The 19,010-nt window shown below is 47.5% G+C and overlaps 1 protein-coding gene and 1 long non-coding RNA gene across 2 annotated transcripts; both read left to right on the plus strand.

Annotated features, from left to right (window-relative positions):
* The first annotated feature begins 1,295 nt into the window (after window positions 1–1,295).
* Window positions 1,296–9,756, plus strand: HGH1 (HGH1 homolog). Its single transcript, XM_053941375.1, has 6 exons — window positions 1,296–2,515; window positions 4,931–5,031; window positions 7,055–7,153; window positions 7,243–7,334; window positions 8,954–9,076; window positions 9,162–9,756. The coding sequence occupies exons 1-6, from the start codon at window positions 1,980–1,982 to the stop codon at window positions 9,315–9,317; spliced, it is 1,107 nt and encodes a 368-aa protein (XP_053797350.1). The 5' UTR covers window positions 1,296–1,979; the 3' UTR covers window positions 9,318–9,756.
* Window positions 9,757–9,984: 228 nt separating this feature from the next.
* On the plus strand, window positions 9,985–10,593 carry LOC128787334 (uncharacterized). The gene is made up of 2 exons (XR_008430672.1): window positions 9,985–10,019; window positions 10,473–10,593. It is a non-coding gene; the product is annotated as an uncharacterized LOC128787334 (long non-coding RNA).
* Window positions 10,594–19,010: the final 8,417 nt, after the last annotated feature.

Genomic DNA, 19,010 nt, shown 5'->3' on the forward strand with positions numbered 1-19,010 from the left:
CAGGGTTTGGTGTCACCCAAAGGTTTGGTGTCACCCAGGGTTTGGTGTCACCCAGGGTTTGGTGTCACCCAAAGGTTTGGTGTCACCCAGGGTTTGGTGTCACCCAGGGTTTGGTGTCACCCAAAGGTTTGGTGTCCCCAAAGGTTTGGTGTCACCCAGGGTTTGGTGTCCCCAAAGGTTTGGTGTCACCCAGGGTTTGGTGTCCCCAAAGGTTTGGTGTCACCCAGGGTTTGGTGTCACCCAGGGTTTGGTGTCACCCGGAGTTTGGTGTCACCCAGGGTTTGGTGTCACCCAGGGTTTGGTGTCACCCAAAGGTTTGGTGTCACCCAGGGTTTGGTGTCACCCAAAGGTTTGGTGTCACCCAAAGGTTTGGTGTCACCCAGGGTTTGGTGTCCCCAAAGGTTTGGTGTCCCCAAGGGTTTGGTGTCCCCAAAGGTTTGGTGTCCCCAAAGGTTTGGTGTCACCCAAAGGTTTGGTGTCACCCAGGGTTTGGTGTCACCCAGGGTTTGGTGTCACCCAGGGTTTGGTGTCACCCAAAGGTTTGGTGTCACCCAGGGTTTGGTGTCACCCAGGGTTTGGTGTCACCCAAGGGTTTGGTGTCACCCAGGGTTTGGTGTCCCCAAGGGTTTGGTGTCACCCAAAGGTTTGGTGTCACCCAGGGTTTGGTGTCACCCAAAGGTTTGGTGTCACCCAGGGTTTGGTGTCACCCAAAGGTTTGGTGTGCCCAAAGGTTTGGTGTCACCCAGGGTTTGGTGTCACCCGGAGTTTGGTGTCCCCAAAGGTTTGGTGTCACCCAGGGTTTGGTGTCCCCAAAGGTTTGGTGTCCCCAAAGGTTTGGTGTCACCCAAAGGTTTGGTGTCCCCAAAGGTTTGGTGTCACCCAGGGTTTGGTGTCACCCAGGGTTTGGTGTCACCCAAAGGTTTGGTGTCACCCAGGGTTTGGTGTCACCCAGGGTTTGGTGTCACCCAGGGTTTGGTGTCCCCAAAGGTTTGGTGTCCCCAAAGGTTTGGTGTCACCCAGGGTTTGGTGTCACCCAAAGGTTTGGTGTCCCCAAGGGTTTGGTGTCACCCAGGGTTTGGTGTCACCCAAAGGTTTGGTGTCACCCAAAGGTTTGGTGTCACCCAGGGTTTGGTGTCACCCAGGGTTTGGTGTCCCCAAAGGTTTGGTGTCACCCAGGGTTTGGTGTCACCCAGGAATTTTGACCCGCTTTAAGGATTCAGGCCTGGTTTGTGGAATTTGGGCCTGGCTTAAGGGATTCCAAGCTGAGGTAAGGGATTTTAGGCCTGAATGACATGATTTTAAGCTGGTTTCAGGGATTTATTTGGGGGATTCGGTCCTGATTTAGGGGATTTCAAGATGATTTAAGGGATTTAGGCCTGAACTAGGGGATTCCAAGCTGAGGTAAGGGATTTAGGCCTGGTTTAAGAGATTCAGAGAGGCCCCAGCGCTGGTTTTGTGTTTCAGGCCTCACCTGGGCCCTGCCTGAGGGGCCGCGCCGCTCCTTTCCGTACAGCCGTCCTTCCCACAATCCCTGTCTGCCAAAGCCCTTCCCCTTCCGGCACCACAGCCGCATCCCATTGGTTTACCTGTTTACCGCCCCGTGTTTCGCGGCGCTGATTGGCTGCTCGGCCTATCCATCACGGTGGTTGCCAGGCGACGCCGCCATTTTGCGTCCCGACCATGGCGGCACAGGAGGGGATGGCGGAGCCAGCGTTGCAGCCGGTACCGGTGGCGGCCGAAGCCCCGCGAGCGGACACGGCTTTGACCGTACCGGTCCATGGCTCCGTGGCCTAATTGGCCCCGCGTGTGGGAGCCCGTACGGCGCTTTTTCGTACAACCCTCCCTTCCCACCACCCCTTTCTCCCTCCCTTCCGACGGCGTGCCCGCACCCCATTGGCTAATCACCTCCACCTCCCTGTATTCGCGGCGCTGATTGGCCGCTCCACCCGGCCATCTCGCCGTTGCCAAGCAACGCGGCCATGGCGGCGGTTGCGAAGGAGGCCGCGGCCATGGAGGAGGCCAACAACGAGGCGGCGGCGTCCGCGGCGCTGTCGGAGCTCACGGCGCTGCTCTCCCCGTCCTGCCCCGCCGCTCCCGAAGCGGCCGAGGCCGCTCTGGCGCTGTCGGGCAGCGCCTCGGGCCGGGCGCTGCTCGCGGCACACCCCGCGGCCTTGTCGGCCTTGTCCGCCCTGGCCGCCTCGGCCTCGCGTGGATCCCGGCCCGCCTTGGCCGCGCTGGTGAACGCATCCTCCGAGCCCGCCGCGCTGGAGCCGCTCCTCCCCGCCGTGCCGTGGCTCTCCGCGCTCCTGCCCGGCTCCGCGGCGGCCTGCGGCGTGTTGGCCAACCTGAGCCGCGATGCCGCGGCCGCCGCGCGGGTGCTGCGGGCGCTGGGCCCCGCGGCGGAGGCGCTGCTGCGGGCGCTGAGCGCGGCGCGGCCGCCGGCGGAGCTGGGGCCGCTGCTCTGCAACCTGAGCCGGGCGGGCGAGGCGCGGAGCGCGCTGCTCGAGCCCTCGGGGTGAGCGGCCGGCGGAGGGAACGCGGAGCGCGGGGGCCCTGGGGGCTTTGGGGCGGTTTTTTATGGGCTGTGCGTTGTGTGGATTCTTTGTGGGAATGTAACGTAGTGTGGTGTAGTACTATGTAATGTAATGTAATGTAATGTAATTAATGTAATTAATATAATACAATACAATGTAATATAATATAATATAATATAATATAATATAATATAATATAATATAATATAATATAATATAATATAATATAATATAATATAATATAATATAATATAATATATTGTGTAATTAATATAATATGTAATAAGTACTATGATATAATATAAAATACAATAATATAATTAATATAATACAATATCATATTACATCATATCATATATAATATGTAAAAATATTATATGATACAATATATAATATAGTGTAATATAATGTAACATAACATAACATAACATAACATAAATTATATATGTAATATGATGTACTATAATATAATAAAATGTAATGATATAATACAATAACACATCATATATAATATATAATATTATATAATGTAATTAATATAATGATATAATGTGGTAAAATATATAGTATAATGTAATATTATATTTATGTATATATATTATATATATACATATAATTTATACAAAATAATAATATAATATAATATAATATAATATAATATAATATAATATAATATAATATAATATATAATTAATATAATATAACATATAGTATGGTATATTATATAATGCAATATCGGCATTTTTTGTTGAATTTTTGAGTATTTTTGGGGGAATTTTTTAGAGATTTTTAAAGAATTTTTGGGGATTTTTTTTTTCTTTTTCAATCTCTGTTTGGGATTTTTATTATTTTGGACAAGCCAGGCCAGAATTGGGATTTTTTGGGTGTTTTGATTGCAGATATGATATAATGTGATATAATATGATATAATATGATATAAGGTGATATGATTAATGTAATATAATATAATATAATATAATATAATATAATATAATATAATATAAGCAGTATAATATTGTGTGTTATATAATTAATATAATTAATGTAATTAATGTAATATATAATATGTTGTACTATAATAAAAATGTAATGATATAATACAATAACATATCATGTATCATACATAATATTATATAATGTAATTAATAGAATGATATAATATGATAAAATACGTAATGTAATATAATATAATGTAATATAATATAATATAATATAATATAATATAATATAATATAATATAATATAATATAAAATTAATATAATATGACATATAGCATGGTATATTATATAATGCAATATCGGCATTTTTTGGTGAATTTTTGAGTATTTTTTGGGGGAGTTTTGGAGATTTTTTGTTGAAATTTGGAGTATTTTTGGGGGGATTTTTTAGAGATTTTTAAAGAAAGTTTTGGGATTATTGTTATTTTGGACAAGGCAGGCCAGAATTGGGATTTTTGGGGTGTTTTGTTTGCAGATATGATATGATATGATATGATATGATATGATATGATATGATATGATATGATATAACATAATGTAATGTAATATAATATGATACAGTAAGATATGAATAGAATATGAATATAATATAATAAGATATAATATGATATGATATGATATGATATAATATAATATAATATAATATAATATAATATAATATAATATAATATAATATAATAAATAATATATAATATAATATAATATAATATGTAATTAATATAATATAACATCGTATGGTATATTATTTAATGCAATATTGGCATTTTTTGGTGAATTTTTGAGTATTTTTGGGGGAGTTTTTGGAGATTTTTTGTTGAATTTTGGAGTATTTTTGGGGGGATTTTTTAGAGATTTTTAAAGAAAGTTTTGGGATTATTGTTATTTTGGACAAGGCAGGCCAGAATTGGGATTTTTGGGGTGTTTTGATTGCAGATATGATATCATATGATATGTTATAACATAATGTAATGTAATATAATATGATACAGTAAGGTATGAATAGAATATGAATAGAATATTATATAATAAGATATGAATATAATAAGGTATGAATGTAATAAGATATAATATAATATAATATAATATAATATAATATAATATAATATAATATAATATAATATAATATAATATAATATAATATAATATAATATAATATAATATAATATAATATAATATAATATAATATAATATAACATATAGTATGGTATATTATATAATGCAATATCGGCATTTTTTGGTGAATTTTTGAGTATTTTTTGGGGGAGTTTTTGGAGATTTTTTGTTGAATTTTGGAGTATTTTTGGGGGGATTTTTTAGAGATTTTTAAAGAAAGTTTTGGGATTATTGTTATTTTGGACAAGGCAGGCCAGAATTGGGATTTTTGGGGTGTTTTTCAGGCGGGTGCTGCGGCGGCTCCTGGCCCTGGTGCGGTGCCCGGACTCGGCCGTGATGAGGAGAGGAGTGGTGGGAGCGCTCAGGAACTGCTGCTTCCAGCACGGTAAAAATTGCAGAATTTTGGGGCTTTTTTAAAATTTTTGGGGCTTTTTGTTGTTTTTTTTTTGGTTGGTTTTGAGATTTTTTTTCGAGATTTTTGGGGGATTTTTTGTGATTTTTTGGGGGGGGATTTAATGAGAATTTTATGTGTTTGTGGGGTGGTTTTTTTGTTTGTTTTGGGATTTTTTTGGGGTTTTTCTGGTGGATATTTTGGGATTTTTGGGGGGTGTTTTGAGAAGTTTTGGGGGTTTTTGTTGGATTATTTGGGGGATTTTTTGCGAATATTTTGTGATTTTTTTTTTTGAGGGATTTTTTGAGATTTTTTGGGAGTTTTTGTTGGATTTTTTCAGGATTTTTTGGAGCTTTTTTGTGGCTATTTTGGGAAATATTGGGGATTTTTTTTTTGAGAATTTTTTGGGATTTTTGGGGGGGGATTTTTGGGAATATTTCCCCGGAATTGATGGAATTCTGGGATCTGCAGCCTCGGGAAGCAGGGCAGGGGCTGAGGCCGAGGATTCCCAGAATTCCCTGAAAAACGGGGCTGGGGAGAATCCTCCTGCTGGGAGAGGCTCCGGAAAAATTCCCTGGAAATTTTTGGAATAGGATTTGGGGAATTTGAACTTCTGGGACTGGAAATTTGGGGTGAAAATTTGGGGCTTTTTTTGTGGGGTTTTTTGGGAATTTCAGGACCGAAGTGGAGCAGTGGAATGGAAAAATTTGGGGATGAAATTGGGGGATTTGGTGATGGAATTTGGGAATTTGGAATTCTGGGATCGGGAATTTGGGGGATTTTGGGTGAAATTTGAGGGATTCGAGGTGAAATTTTGGGATTTTTTGGGGTTTTTTTGGTGGGATTTTCTTGACGGAAGTTGAGAAGCAGAAGAGAAAAATTTGGGGATGGAATTGGGGAATTTGGGAATTCCAGAAAAATTCCCAGCTGGAATTCCCATCCCTGTGGGGGTGGGGTGGGGCTGAGGATCCCGGAGGATTTTGGGACGGAATTCCCAATTCCAGGATGGAATTCCCAGGGAATTTTGGCCGCTGGAATTCCCAGCTCGGAGCATTCCCGGGATTTTGGGAATTGTCCCGGTCCTTGGAATGCTGGGATGGGATCGTCCCTAAATCCCTCCCATCCCAGAATTCCTGGGATCCCTGGAAGGGCCCAATTCCAGCTGGGAATGAGGAATCCTGAGGAAAATCATGGAATTCTCTGGAATCCCAAGTAAAATCCTGGAATTTTGGGGAATCCCAACCAGAATCCTGTAAATCCATGGAATCCCTACTGAAATCCTGGAATTCTGTGGAATCCTGTTAAAAATCCTGGAATTTCATAAAATAATGGAAAAATAATGGAATTTCATTGAAATCCAAACTAAAATCTTGGAATTCCTTGGAATCCCAACTAAGATCCTGGCATTTCATTGAAATCCCAGCTAAAATCCTGGAATTCCAGAGAATCTTATTAAAAATCCTGGAATTCCATGGGATCCTGTTAAAAATCCTGGAATTCCATGGAATCCTAACTAAAATCCTGGAATTTCATTGAAATCCCAACTAGAATCATGGAATTCCATGGAATCCTGGTAAAAATCCTGGAATTCCATGGAATCCTAACTAAAATCCTGGAATTCCGTGGAATCCCAACTAAAATCCTGGAATTTCATTGAAATCCCAGCTAAAATCCTGGAATTCCATGGAATCCCGACTAAAATGCTGGAATTCCGTGGGATTCTGCATGGGAGAAGAGGGAACGGCCTCGGGTTGGGATTTTTGGGAATATTCCCCTGGAATTGCTGGAATTCCCATCCCCGCGGCTGCGGGATGGGAGAACCCAAACATTCCCAAAATTCCCGGAAAAGTGGAGCCAGGATAAGGCAGGGAAAAAAGAAGGAAAAAGCGGGAAAAGCAGAAATTGGGGGGGAAAAAAAAAAACAAACAAATTTTGGGGAAAATCCATCTCGATCCCGGTTCTTCCCGATTCGACGGGCGGGGTCGGGATGAGATTCCCAAAATTCCCGAATTCCCAGAGAACCACGAGCGGCTGCTGAGCGCCGAGGTGGACGCGCTGCCGTTCCTGCTGCTCCCGCTGGCCGGCCCCGAGGAGCTCCCCGAGGAGGAGATGGAGCGTGAGCAGGGATTTTGGGGTGTTTTGCGGGATTTTTGGGAATGTCCCGAATATTCCCGGATTTCCCAAGGGGGGTTGTTGCCGTTCCAGAACTCCCCGTGGATCTGCAGTACCTCCCCCCGGAGCACCGGCGGGAAGAGGAGCCGGAGATCCGCAAGATGCTGCTGGAAACGTTGATGCTGGTGGGGAATTTTGGGGTTCCTTGAGGAATTTTGGGGGTTCCATGAGGAATTTTGGGGGTTCCTTGAGGAATTTGGGGGGTTCCATGAGGAATTTTGGGGGTTCCTTGAGGATTATTTGGGGTTCCTTGAGGAATTTTGAAGGTTCCTTGAGGAATATTGGGGATTATTTGAGGAATTTTGTGGGTTCCATGAGGAATTTTGGGGGTTCCTCCAGGAATTTTGGGGGTTCCTTCAGGAATGTTGGGGGTTCCTTGAGGATTATTGGGGGTTCCTGCAGAAATTTGAGGTTCTTTGATGAATTTTGGGGGTTCTCTGTGGAATTTTGGGGGTTCTTTGAGGAATTCTGTGGGTTCCATGAGGAATTTTGGGGGTTCCATGATGAATTTTGGGGGTTCCTTGAGGAATTTTGGGGGTTCCTTGAGGATTATTTGGGGATTCCTTGAGGAATTTTGGGGTTCCTTCAGGAATTTTAGGGGTTCCATGAGGGATTTTAGGGTTCCTTGAGAAATTTTGGGGGTTCCCTGAGGAATATTAGGGGTCCTTGCAGAAATTTGAGGTTCTCTGAGGAATTTTGGGGGTTCCTTGAGGATTATTTGGGGGTTCTCTGAGGAATTTTGGGGGTTCCATGAGGAATTTTGGGGGTTCTCTGAGGAATTTTGGGGGTTCCTTGAGGAATTCTGTGGGTTCCATGAGGGATTTTGGGGGTTCCTTGAGGAATTTTGGGGGTTCCTTGAGGATTATTTGGGGATTCCTTGAGGAATTTTGGGGTTCCTTGAGGAATTCTGGGGGTTCCATGAGGAATTTTGGGGGTTCCTTGAGGAATTTTGGGGATTATTTGAGGAATTCTGTGGGTTCCATGAGGGATTTTGGGGGTTTCTTGAGGATTATTTGGGGGTTCTCTGAGGAATTTTGGGGTTCCATGAGGAATTTTGGGGGTTCCATGAGGAATTTTGGGGGTTTCTTGAGGATTATTTGGGGGTTCCTTGAGGAATTTTGGGGGTTCCATGACAGATTTTGGGGGTTCCTTGAGGATTATTTGGGGTTCCTTGAGGAATTTTGAAGTTTCCTTGAGGAATTCTGTGGGTTCCATGAGGAATTTTGGGGGTTCTCTGAGGAATTTTGGGGTTCCTTGAGGAATTCTGTGGGTTCCATGAGGAATTTTGGGGGTTCTCTGAGGAATTTTGGGGTTCCTTGAGGAATTCTGTGGGTTCCTTGAGGTATTTTGGGGGTTCCTTGAGGATTATTTGGGGTTCCTTGAGGAATTTTGACGTTTCCTTGAGGAATTTTGGGGTTCCTTGAGGATTATTTGGGGGTTCCTTGAGGAATTTTGCCGTTCCTTCAGGAATTTTGGGGGTTCCCTGAGGAAATTTTTGACTTCCCTTGAGGAATTTTGGGTTTCCACGAACACTTTGGTCGTGCCGTGCGCAATTCTGGGGTTCTTTGAGGACTCCTTGGAGCTCTGTGAGAACTTCTTGACGTTCCACAAAGAATTCCGAGGTTTCAACAGCGAATTTCGCTGCCCAGGTCAAAACTTTTTCGGGTTCTTCGAGGGATTTTGGCTCCCACTCCCAAAATCCCAGAATTCCCAACTCTTTTTTGTCCCCGATGTCCCCGAGCAGCTGGCGGCCACCAAGCCCGGCCGGCTCCACCTGAGATCCCGAGGTTCCTACCTGGTTCTCCGTGAGCTCCACGCCTGGGAGAAGGACCCCGAGGTGCTCAGCACCTGCCAGAAGCTGATCCAGGTGAGCCGGGGGGCGGCGGGGCCGGGCGGGGTCCCGGCGGTTTCGGGGCGGTTTCGGGAGTTTTGGGGGTGTCCCCTCCCACCAGGTGCTGATCGGGGACGAGCCGGAGGCGGGCATGGAGAACCTGCTGGAGGTGACAATTCCCGAGGAGCTGGAGCGGCGCCTGAGGGACCTGGACAGGGAGGAGGAGGAGCAGCGGAGGAAGGAGCGGGAACACGAGGGGACGGGGACGGCCAGGTGACACCGGCGCGTCACCGGGAGGTCACCGGGAGGCCTCCAGGGGACAGTGGGGTGTCCTTGTGGTGACACAGTGCGGTGATGTCCCCAAAAAAAACCACCGCGGTGACAACAGAGTGTCCTTGAGGAGCCACCGTGGTGACAATGGGCTGGTCACGAGGGTCATGGTGGTGACAATGGGATGATGTCCCCAAAAAGCCACCATGGTGACAGTGGGGTGGTCGTGAGGATCATGGTGGTGACAGTGGGATGATGTCCTCAAAAAGCCACCGTGGTGACAATGGGATGTCCCCAAGGAGCCACCGTGGTGACAACAAAGTGTCCTCAAGGAGCCATCTTGGTGACAATGGGCTGGTCCTGAGGATCATGGTGGTGACAGTGGGATGATGTCCTCAAAAAGCCACCGTGGTGACAACAAAGTGTCCTCAAGGAGCCATCTTGGTGACAGTGGGGTGGTCCTGAGGATCATGGTGGTGACAGTGGGGTGATGTCCCCAAAAAGCCACCGTGTCCTTGAGGAGCCACCGGGGATGACAATGGGATGTCCTCAAGGGTCATCATGGTGACAATGAGATGTTGTCCCCAAAAAACCACCGCGGTGACAACGGAGTGTCCTTGAGGAGCCACCGTGGTGACAATGGGCTGGTCACGAGGGTCATGGTGGTGACAATGGGATGTCCCCAAGGAGCCACCGTGGTGACAACAAAGTGTCCTCAAGGAGCCATCTTGGTGACAGTGGGGTGGTCCTGAGGATCATGGTGGTGACAGTGGGGTGATGTCCCCAAAAAGCCACCGTGTCCTTGAGGAGCCACCGTGGTGACAATGGGCTGGTCCTGAGGGTCATTGTGGTGACAGTGGGACGGTGTCCCCAAGGAGCCCCGTGGTGACAACATGTGCCACCAGAAGGTCACCAAGAGGTCACCACGGGCCACCGTGGCGACACCGGGATGTCCCCATGGAGCCACCATGGTGACAAGAAGATGTCCCCAAGGCTCCACCGTGGTGATGAGATGTCCCCAAGGGCCACCACGGTGACGAGATGTCCCCAAGGAGCCACCGTGGTGATGAGATGTCCCTGAGGGCCACCACGGCGACGAGATGTCCCCAAGGAGCCACCGTGGTGACACCGAGATGTCCCCAAGGGCCACCATGATGATGAGATGTCCCCAAGGGCCACCATGATGATGAGATGTCCCCAAGGGCCACCACGGTGACACGGAGATGTCCCCAAGGGCCACCGTGGTGTCCCAGACTCGCCCAATTAAAGGATTTCACCCCAAACCCGCTGTGGCCTCCTGGGGGTTGGGGACAATTGAGAGATTTGGGGACATTGGGGGCAGAATTTGGGGACATTGGGGGGGTTTAGGGACATTTTGGGGGATTTGGGGACACCGGGACCGGATTTGGGGACACCGGGAGGGATTTGGGGACACCGGGAGGGATTTGGGGACACTGAGACCAGATTTGGGGACACTGGAAGGGGTTTGGGGACATCTGAACTGATTTTGGGGACATCAGGAGGGATTTGGGGACACTGAGGGGATTTGGGGTCACCGGGTGGGGTTTGGGGACACCAGGACCGGATTTGGGGACACTGGGGGGGGGTTTAGGGACATTTTGGGGGATTTGGGGACATCGGGTCAGAATTTGGGGACACTGGAGGGGATTTGGGGACATCAGAACCAAATTTAGGGACACTGGGACTGGATTTGGGGACACTGGGGGGGATTTGGGGACACCGGGACCGAATTTGGGGACATCAGGGGAATTTTGGGACACTGGGGGGGATTTGGGGACATCGGGACCGGATTTGGGGATAATGGAGGGAATTTGGGGACATCGGGGGGAATTTGGGGACATCCCAACCAAATTTGGGGACACTGGGGGGATCTGGGGACACCGGGACCGGATTTGGGGACATCGGGGGAATTTTGGGACATCGGGGTGGATTTGGGGACACCGGGACCGAATTTGGGGACATCGGGGGGAATTTGGGGACATCGGGGGAATTTGGGGACATCGGGGGGAATTTGGGGACACCGGGACCGAATTTTGGGACATCGGGGGGAATTTGGGGACACCGGGACCGAATTTTGGGACATCGGGGGGAATTTGGGGACACCGGGACCGAATTTGGGGACATCGGGGGGAATTTGGGGACATCGGAGGGAATTTGGGGACATCGGGGGAATTTGGGGACATCGGAGGGAATTTGGGGACATCGGGGGAATTTGGGGACATCGGGGGGAATTTGGGGACATCGGGGGGAATTTGGGGACATCTGGACCGAATTTGGGGACACCGGGACCGAATTTGGGGACATCGGGGGGAATTTGGGGACATCGGGGGAATTTGGGGACATCTGGACCGAATTTGGGGACATCGGGGGGAATTTGGGGACATCTGGATCGAATTTGGGGACATCTGGACCGAATTTGGGGACATCGGGGGGAATTTGGGGACACCGGGGCCGTTCCCCCCCCGACCCGCCAGGTGGCGCCAGCAGCGCGGCGTTCGCCGGCCCCGCCCCTTCCCCCGCGCAGCCAATCAGAGCACAACGGGGCGTGGCTTCGACACTCCGCGGACGCGCCTTAGGGTGGGCGTGGCCTGAGGTGGGCGTGGCCTCCGCACCCGGAAGCGGCGCCGGGCGCGTCCCGGTGAGTGCGGGAGCGGAGTTCGGGGAAATTTGGGAATATTCGGGAATATTTGGGAATATTTGGGATGCAGAATGAGGAGGAGGATGCGGAGGGGGAGGGGGAAACTCCGGGGAAACTCCGAGGCCTGGGCGGGACCTCCCCCCTCCATTGCCGCCCCTCCCCCCCCCCGGGACCTCCCTGTCCCTCCTTTTCCCCATTCCCGGAGGGAAAATCCAAAATTTGGGATGGAACCCCCGGGGGGGGGGGGGAATTCCTCAGGATCGAGACCCCCCCCAGGAACGGGAATTTTTAGGATTTGGACCCCCCCGGGGTGGGAATTTTTTAGGATCGAGACCCCCCCGGGGTGGGAATTTTTTGGGATCGGGACCCCCCGGGGTGGGAATTCCTTCCCAAATTCCCTCGGGATCCCCGGGAATGTCCTCGGACAAGGGCAGGGAACGATCCTGGAAAAGTCTGGAATGTCATCCCCGGGATGGGATTTTTTTTTTTTTTTTTTTTTCCCTGAAAATTCCTTTTTTTTTTTTTTTTTTTTTTTTTTTTTTGTTTTTCCCTCTCCCAAATCCCAGGATTTTTCCCTTCCCGGTTTTTCCATGCCCTGGAAAAAAAAAAAAAAAAAAAAAATTCCCTCCCTCCTGTCCCAGGTTTTAGGGCCGAATATTTGGGACAAGGCCCTGGAGTTTGGGTTTGGATTAATGGCACAGCGGAATTCCAGAGGGGGAGGAAAAAAAAAATCTGGGATAAAAATTCCAGAGGGGGGAAAAACCAAACTGGGATTGGATTTACAAAAGGGGAAAAAAAAAAAAAATTGGGATTGGGGTATTCCAGAAAAAAAAAGGGATTGAAATTCCAAAGGGGGGGGGGAAATCCCAAAAAAACCCCAAATCCAATCAAATTGGAATTCCAGAGTGGGGGAAAGAATTTGGGATTGGGATTCCAGAGGAGGGGAAAAATTGGGATTCCAGAAAAAATTGGGATTGGAATTCCAGAGGGGGGAAAAAAAAAAAAAAACAAACCAAAAAAACCCCAATTCCAAACCAATTGGAATTCCAGAGGGGGAAAAAAAATTGGGATTGGGATTCCAGAAAAATCTAGGATTGGGATTCCAGAAAAAAATGGGATTTGAATTCCAGAGTGGGGAAAAAATGGGATTGGGATTCCAGAAAAATCTGGGATTGGGATTCCAGAGGGGGAAAAAATCCCAAAAAAAACCCCAAAAAACCCCAATTCCAAACCAATTGGAATTCCAGAGGGGGGAAAAAAAATTGGGATTGGGATTCCAGAAAATTCTGGAATTGGGATTTCAGAGGGGAAAAAAATCCCAAAAAAAACCCCAAAAACCCCAATTCCAAACAAATTGGGATTCCAGAGGGGGGAAAAATTTGGGATTGGGGATTGCAGAAAAATCTGGGATTGGGATTCCAGAAAAATCTGAGATTGGAATTCCAGAGGGGGAAAAAATCTGGGATTGGAATTCCAGAAAAAATCTGGGATTGGATTTACAAAGGGGAAACAAAAAATTTGGGATTGGGATTCCAGGAAAATCTGGGATAGGGATTGCAGGGGGGACAACACAAAATCTGGGATTGGAATTCCAGAGGGGGGAAAAAAATCCCCCAAAAACCCCCAAAAAACCCAATTCCAAACAAATTGGGATTCCAGAGGAGGGAAAAATTTGGGATTGGGGATTGCAGAAAAATCTGGGATTGGGATTCCAGAAAAAAAAGGGATTTGAATTCCAGAGGGGGGGGAAAAATCCCAAGAAACCCCAAATCCAAACCAATTGGAATTCCAGAGGAGGGAAAAATTTGGGATTGGGATTCCGGGGGGGGGGGGGGAATTTTGGGATTGGGATTCCAGAAAAAACCTGGGGTTGGAATTCCAGAGGGGCGGGATGGGATTTCTGGGAATGTTTTGGGGGATTTCAGAGCTTTTCCCCCTTTCAGGAGCCTCGGGAGGAAGAGGAGGAGGAGGAGGAATCCCGGGATGAGGCGGCTCCCACCTGGATGAGGCCGGATCCCATGGAAGCTTCCAGAATTCCGGGGTTTTTCCTGGACTGGCGGCGCCCGGAATTCCCGGCTGGAGCGGCGGCGGCTCCGTCCTCATTCCCAGCGGGAGCTGGGGCCTGAATCCTCCCAGGGCTGGAGCAGGGAATTCCCACGGAATTCCCACCGGGATCAGAGAATTCCCGTTGAGTTCCCGGCAGGATCAGAGAATTCCCACTGAATTCCCAGTGGAGTCAGAGAATTCCCACCTGGAGCAGAGAATTCCCACCGGGATCAAAGAATTCCCACCGAATTCCCAGTGGAATCAGAGAATTCCCATCGAATTCCCAGTGGAATCAGAGAATTCCGATCGAATTCCCACCTGGATCAGAGAATTCCCATCAAATTCCCGGTGGGATCAGAGAATTCCCATCGAATTCCCGGTGGGATCAGAGAATTCCCGGTGGGAGCAGAGAATTCCCAGTGGGGGAGCAGAGAATTCCCGCTGAATTTCCACCTGGAGCAGGGAATTCCCACCTGGATCGAAGAATTCCCAGTGGGATCAAAGAATTCCCATTGAATTCCCACCTGGATCAAAGACTTCCCGCCGGGATCAGAGAATTCCCACCTGGAGCAGAGAATTCCCGTTGAGTTCTCGCCGGGATCAGAGAATTCCCACCAAATTCCCAGTGGAGTCAGAGAATTCCCAGTGGGAGCAGAGAATTCCCGGTTAATTCTGACCTGGATCAGAGAATTCCTGTTGAATTCCCACCTGGAGCAGAGAATTCCCACTGGGATCAGGGAATTCCCACTGAATTCCCATTTGGATCAGAGAATTCCCAGTGGGAGCAGAGAATTCCCACCTGGATCGGGGAATTCCCATCGAATTCCCAGTGGGATCAGAGAATTCCCACCTGGATTGGGGAATTCCCATCGAATTCCCAGTGGGATCAGAGAATTCCCACCGGGATTAGAGAATTCCCACCGAATTCCCGCCTGGATTGAAGAATTCCCACTGGGATCAGAAAATTCCCACTGAATTCCCATCTGGATCAGACAATTCCCGTTGAGTTCCCGCCGGGATCAGAGAATTCCTGTTTTTTCCCTGGAATCTCCTCTCCGGGAATTTCGGGCTCCGCCCTCCCCGGCCAGGCTGGAGTGGCGCAGCCGCAGCATGATGGAGTCGCGCGTCCGCCGTGAGTGCCCGGCATTCCCGGATTCCCAGCCCGGAATTCCCAAATTCCCAGCCCGGAATTCCCAAATTCCCAGCCCGCAATTCCCGGATTCCCAGCCCGGAATTCCCAAATTCCCAGCCCGCAATTCCCGGATTCCCAGCCCGCAATTCCCAAATTCCCAGCACGGAATTCCCGGATTCCCAGCCCGGCATTCCCAGATTCCCAGCCCGGAACTCCTGGATTTCCAGCCTGGAGTTCCCAAATTCCCATCCCGGAATTCCCAAACTCCCAGCCCAGAATTCCCAAATTCCCAGCCCGGAATTCCCAGATTTCCAGCCCAGAATTCCCAAACTCCCAGCCCAGAATTCCCAAATTCCCAGCCCAGAATTCCCAAATTTCCAGCCCGGAATTCCCAAATTCCCAGCCCAGAATTCCCAAACTGCCAGTCCAGAATTCCCAAATTCCCAGCCAGGTTTTCCAGCAGGGATTGGGAATTCCCGAATTTCCAGCCCATAATTCCCAAATTTCCAGCCTGGTTTTCCCACAGATTTCAGAATTCCCAAATTCCCAGCCCGGCATTCCCGGATTTCCAGCCCAGAATTCCCAAACTCCCAGCCCAGAATTCCCAAATTTCCAGCCTGGAATTCCCAAACTCCCCGCCCCGCCCAGAATTCCCAAATTCCCAGCCCGGAATTCCCGGATTTCCAACCCAGAATTCCCAAATTTCCAGCCCAGTTTTCCAACAGGGATTGGGAATTCCCGAATTTCCAGACTGGTTTTCCCAAATTTCTAGCCCGGAATTCCCAAACTCCCAGCCCAGAATTCCCAAATTTCCAGCCCGGAATTCCCGGATTCCCAACCCGGAATTCCCAAACTCCCAGCCCAGAATTCCCGGATTCCCAGCCCGCAATTCCCGGATTCCCAGCCCGGAATTCCCAAATTCCCAGCCCAGAATTCCCATGGGATTGGGAACTCCCAAATTCCCAACCCGGAATTCCCAAATTTCCAGCCTGGAATTCCCAAATTCCCTGCCTGGAATTCTGGAATTTCCAGCCCAGAATTCCCAAATTCCCAGCCCAGAATTCCCAAACTCCCAGCCCAGAATTCCCAAATTTCCAGCCCAGAATTCCTGGATTTCCAGCCCGGAATTCCCAAATTTCCAGCCCAGAATTCCCAAATTTCTAGCCCATTTTCCAACAGGGATCGGGAATTCCCAAATTTCTAGCCCAGATTTCCCAAATGGGATTGGGAATTCCCAAATTTCCAGCCCGGCATTCCCAAATTTCCTGCCTGGAATTTCCAGATTTCCAGCCCAGAATTCCCGAATTCCCAGCCCAGAATTCCCAAATTCCCAGCCCGGATTTCCCACGGGATTGGGAATTCCCGAATTTCCAGCCGGGTTTTCCAGTGGGAATGGGAATTCCGGCCGCTTTTCCCAAAATTTCCATCCCAGTTTTCCAAAGGGATTGGGATTTCTGGCCACAATTCCCGAATTTCCAGCCGGGTTTTCCCATGGGAAAATGGGGGGGGAAAGGGAAAAAATGGGGAAAAAGGGGAAAAAAGGTTGGGAAAAATAGGGGGAAAATGGGGAAAAATGGAGGAAAAATTTGGGAAAAATGGACAAAAAAATTGGGGAAAAAGGAGAAATGGAGGAAAAAAAGGGAAAATGGGAAAAAATGGGAAAAAAAGGGAAAAATGGAGGAAAAAGTTTGGGAACGTGGATGAAAAAATTGGGAGAAAAGGGGGAAAATGGAGGGAAAAAGGGGAAAATTGGGGAAAAAGGGGAGAAATGAGAAAAACCGGGGAAAAGTGGGGGAAAAAATGGGGAAAAGTGGGGAAAATGGAGAAAAATTGGGGGGGAAATCGGAGAAAAACGGGGGAGAAATTGGAAAAAAGGAAAAAATTGTAAAAAAGGGGGGAAATGCGGGGAAAATTGGGGAGAAAATGGGGAAAAATTGGGGAAAATGGAAGAAATAATTGGGAAAATGGACAAGAAGTTGGAGGGAAAGGGGAAAATAGAGGAAAAAATTGGGAAAATGGATGAAAATTTGGGGAAAAAAGGGGGAAAATGGAGGAAAAAAGGGGGAAATTGGGGAAAATGGGGGGGAATGAGAAAAAATGGGGAAAAAAATGGGGGAAAAGGGAAAAGTGGAGGAAATAATTGGGGGAAAAGTGGGGGGAAATGGAGGGGAAAATAGGGGAAAATTGGGGGGGAAAGGGGAAAATGGGGGGAAATGATGGAAAAATTGGGGGGAAATTGGAAAAATTGGGGCAAATTGCAGGAAAATTGGGGGAAAATGGACAAAAAAAATTGGGGGGAAAGGGGAAAGGAGGAAAAAATTGGGGAAAATGGATGAAAAAATAGGGAAAAATTGGGAAAAATGGAGGGAAAAAGAGGGGGGAAAGGGAAAAATTGGAGGAGAATGGGGGGGGAGGAAAAAACGGCAAAAAGGGGGGAAATGGTGGAAAAATTGGGGGAAATTGAAGGAAAAATTGGAGAAATTGGACAAAAAATTGGGGGAAAAAAGGGGAAATGGAGGAAAAATTGGGAAAAATGGACCAAGAATTGGGGGAAAAGGGAGAAAATGGGGGGAAAATTGGGGGGAAAATGGAGGAAAAATTGGGTGGAAAATTGGGAGAAAATGGGGGAAAAATGGGAGAAAAATGGAGGAAAAATTGGGGGAAAATGGGGGGAAAATTGGGTGGAAAAATTGGGAGAAAAAGGGAGAAAATGGGAGAAAAATGGAGGAAAAATTGGGGGAAAAATGGGGGGGAAATTGGGAAAAATTGGGGGGAAATGGGGGAAAAATTGGGGGAAAATGGAGGAAAAAGGGAGAAAATGGGGGGAAATTGTGAAAAATGGAGGAAAAATTGGGGGAAAATGGGAGAAAATGGGGGAAAATTGGGAAAAATTGGGGGAAAAAATGGGGAACAATGGAGGAAAAAATTGGGAAAATGGAGGAAAAATTGGGGGGAAAATGGAGAAAAAAAGGGAGAAAATGGGGGGGGAATTGTGAAAAATTGAGGAAAAATTGAGGGGAAGAATTGGGAAAAATTGTGAAAAATGGAGGAGAAATTGGCGGGAAAAATGGGAAAAAATTGGGGGAAAAATGGAGGAAAAATTGGGGGAAAATGGAGAAAATTGGGGGGAAAAGGGAGAAAATGGGGAAAAATTGGGAAAAATGGGGGAACAATTGGGGAAACATTTGGGGAAAAATGGGGGAAAAATTGGGAAAAAATGGAGGAAAAATTGGGGGAAAAAATTGGGAAAATTGGGGGGAAATGGGGGAAAATGGGGGGAAAATGGGAAAAATTGGGGGGGAAAATGTGAAAAATGGAGGAAAAATTGGTGGGGAAAAGGGGAAAAATGGACCAAAAATTGGGGGGAAATGGAGAAAATGGGGGGAAAATGTAGGAAAAATTGGGGGGAAAATGGAGAAAATTGGGGGGAAAAGGGAGAAAATGGTGGAAAAATGGGAAATATTTGAGGGAAAAGGGAGAAAATGGAGGAAAAAAGGGAGAAAAATGGAGGAAAAATTGGGGGGAGAAATTGGGAGGAAAAGGGAGAAAATGGGGGAAAAATGGGAGAAAAATTGAGGAAAAATGGGGAAAAAAGAGGAAAAAATTGGGGGGAAAATGGAGGAAGAGTTGGGGGGAAAATGGAGAAAATGGGGGGAAAAATTGTGAAAAATTCAGGCAAAATTGGGGGGAAAATGGAGAAAATGGGGGGAAAATTGTGAAAAATGGAGGAAAAAATTTTGAAAAATTGGGGGGGAAAATGGGGAAAAATGGGAAAAATGGAGGAAAAATTGGATGAAAAAATTGGGAAAAATTGGGAGAAAAAGGGAGAAAATGGGGGAAAAATGGGAGAAAAATGGAGGAAA

Source organism: Vidua chalybeata, chromosome 1 (assembly GCF_026979565.1).
Source record: "Vidua chalybeata isolate OUT-0048 chromosome 1, bVidCha1 merged haplotype, whole genome shotgun sequence".
Classification (NCBI taxonomy): domain Eukaryota; kingdom Metazoa; phylum Chordata; class Aves; order Passeriformes; family Viduidae; genus Vidua; species Vidua chalybeata.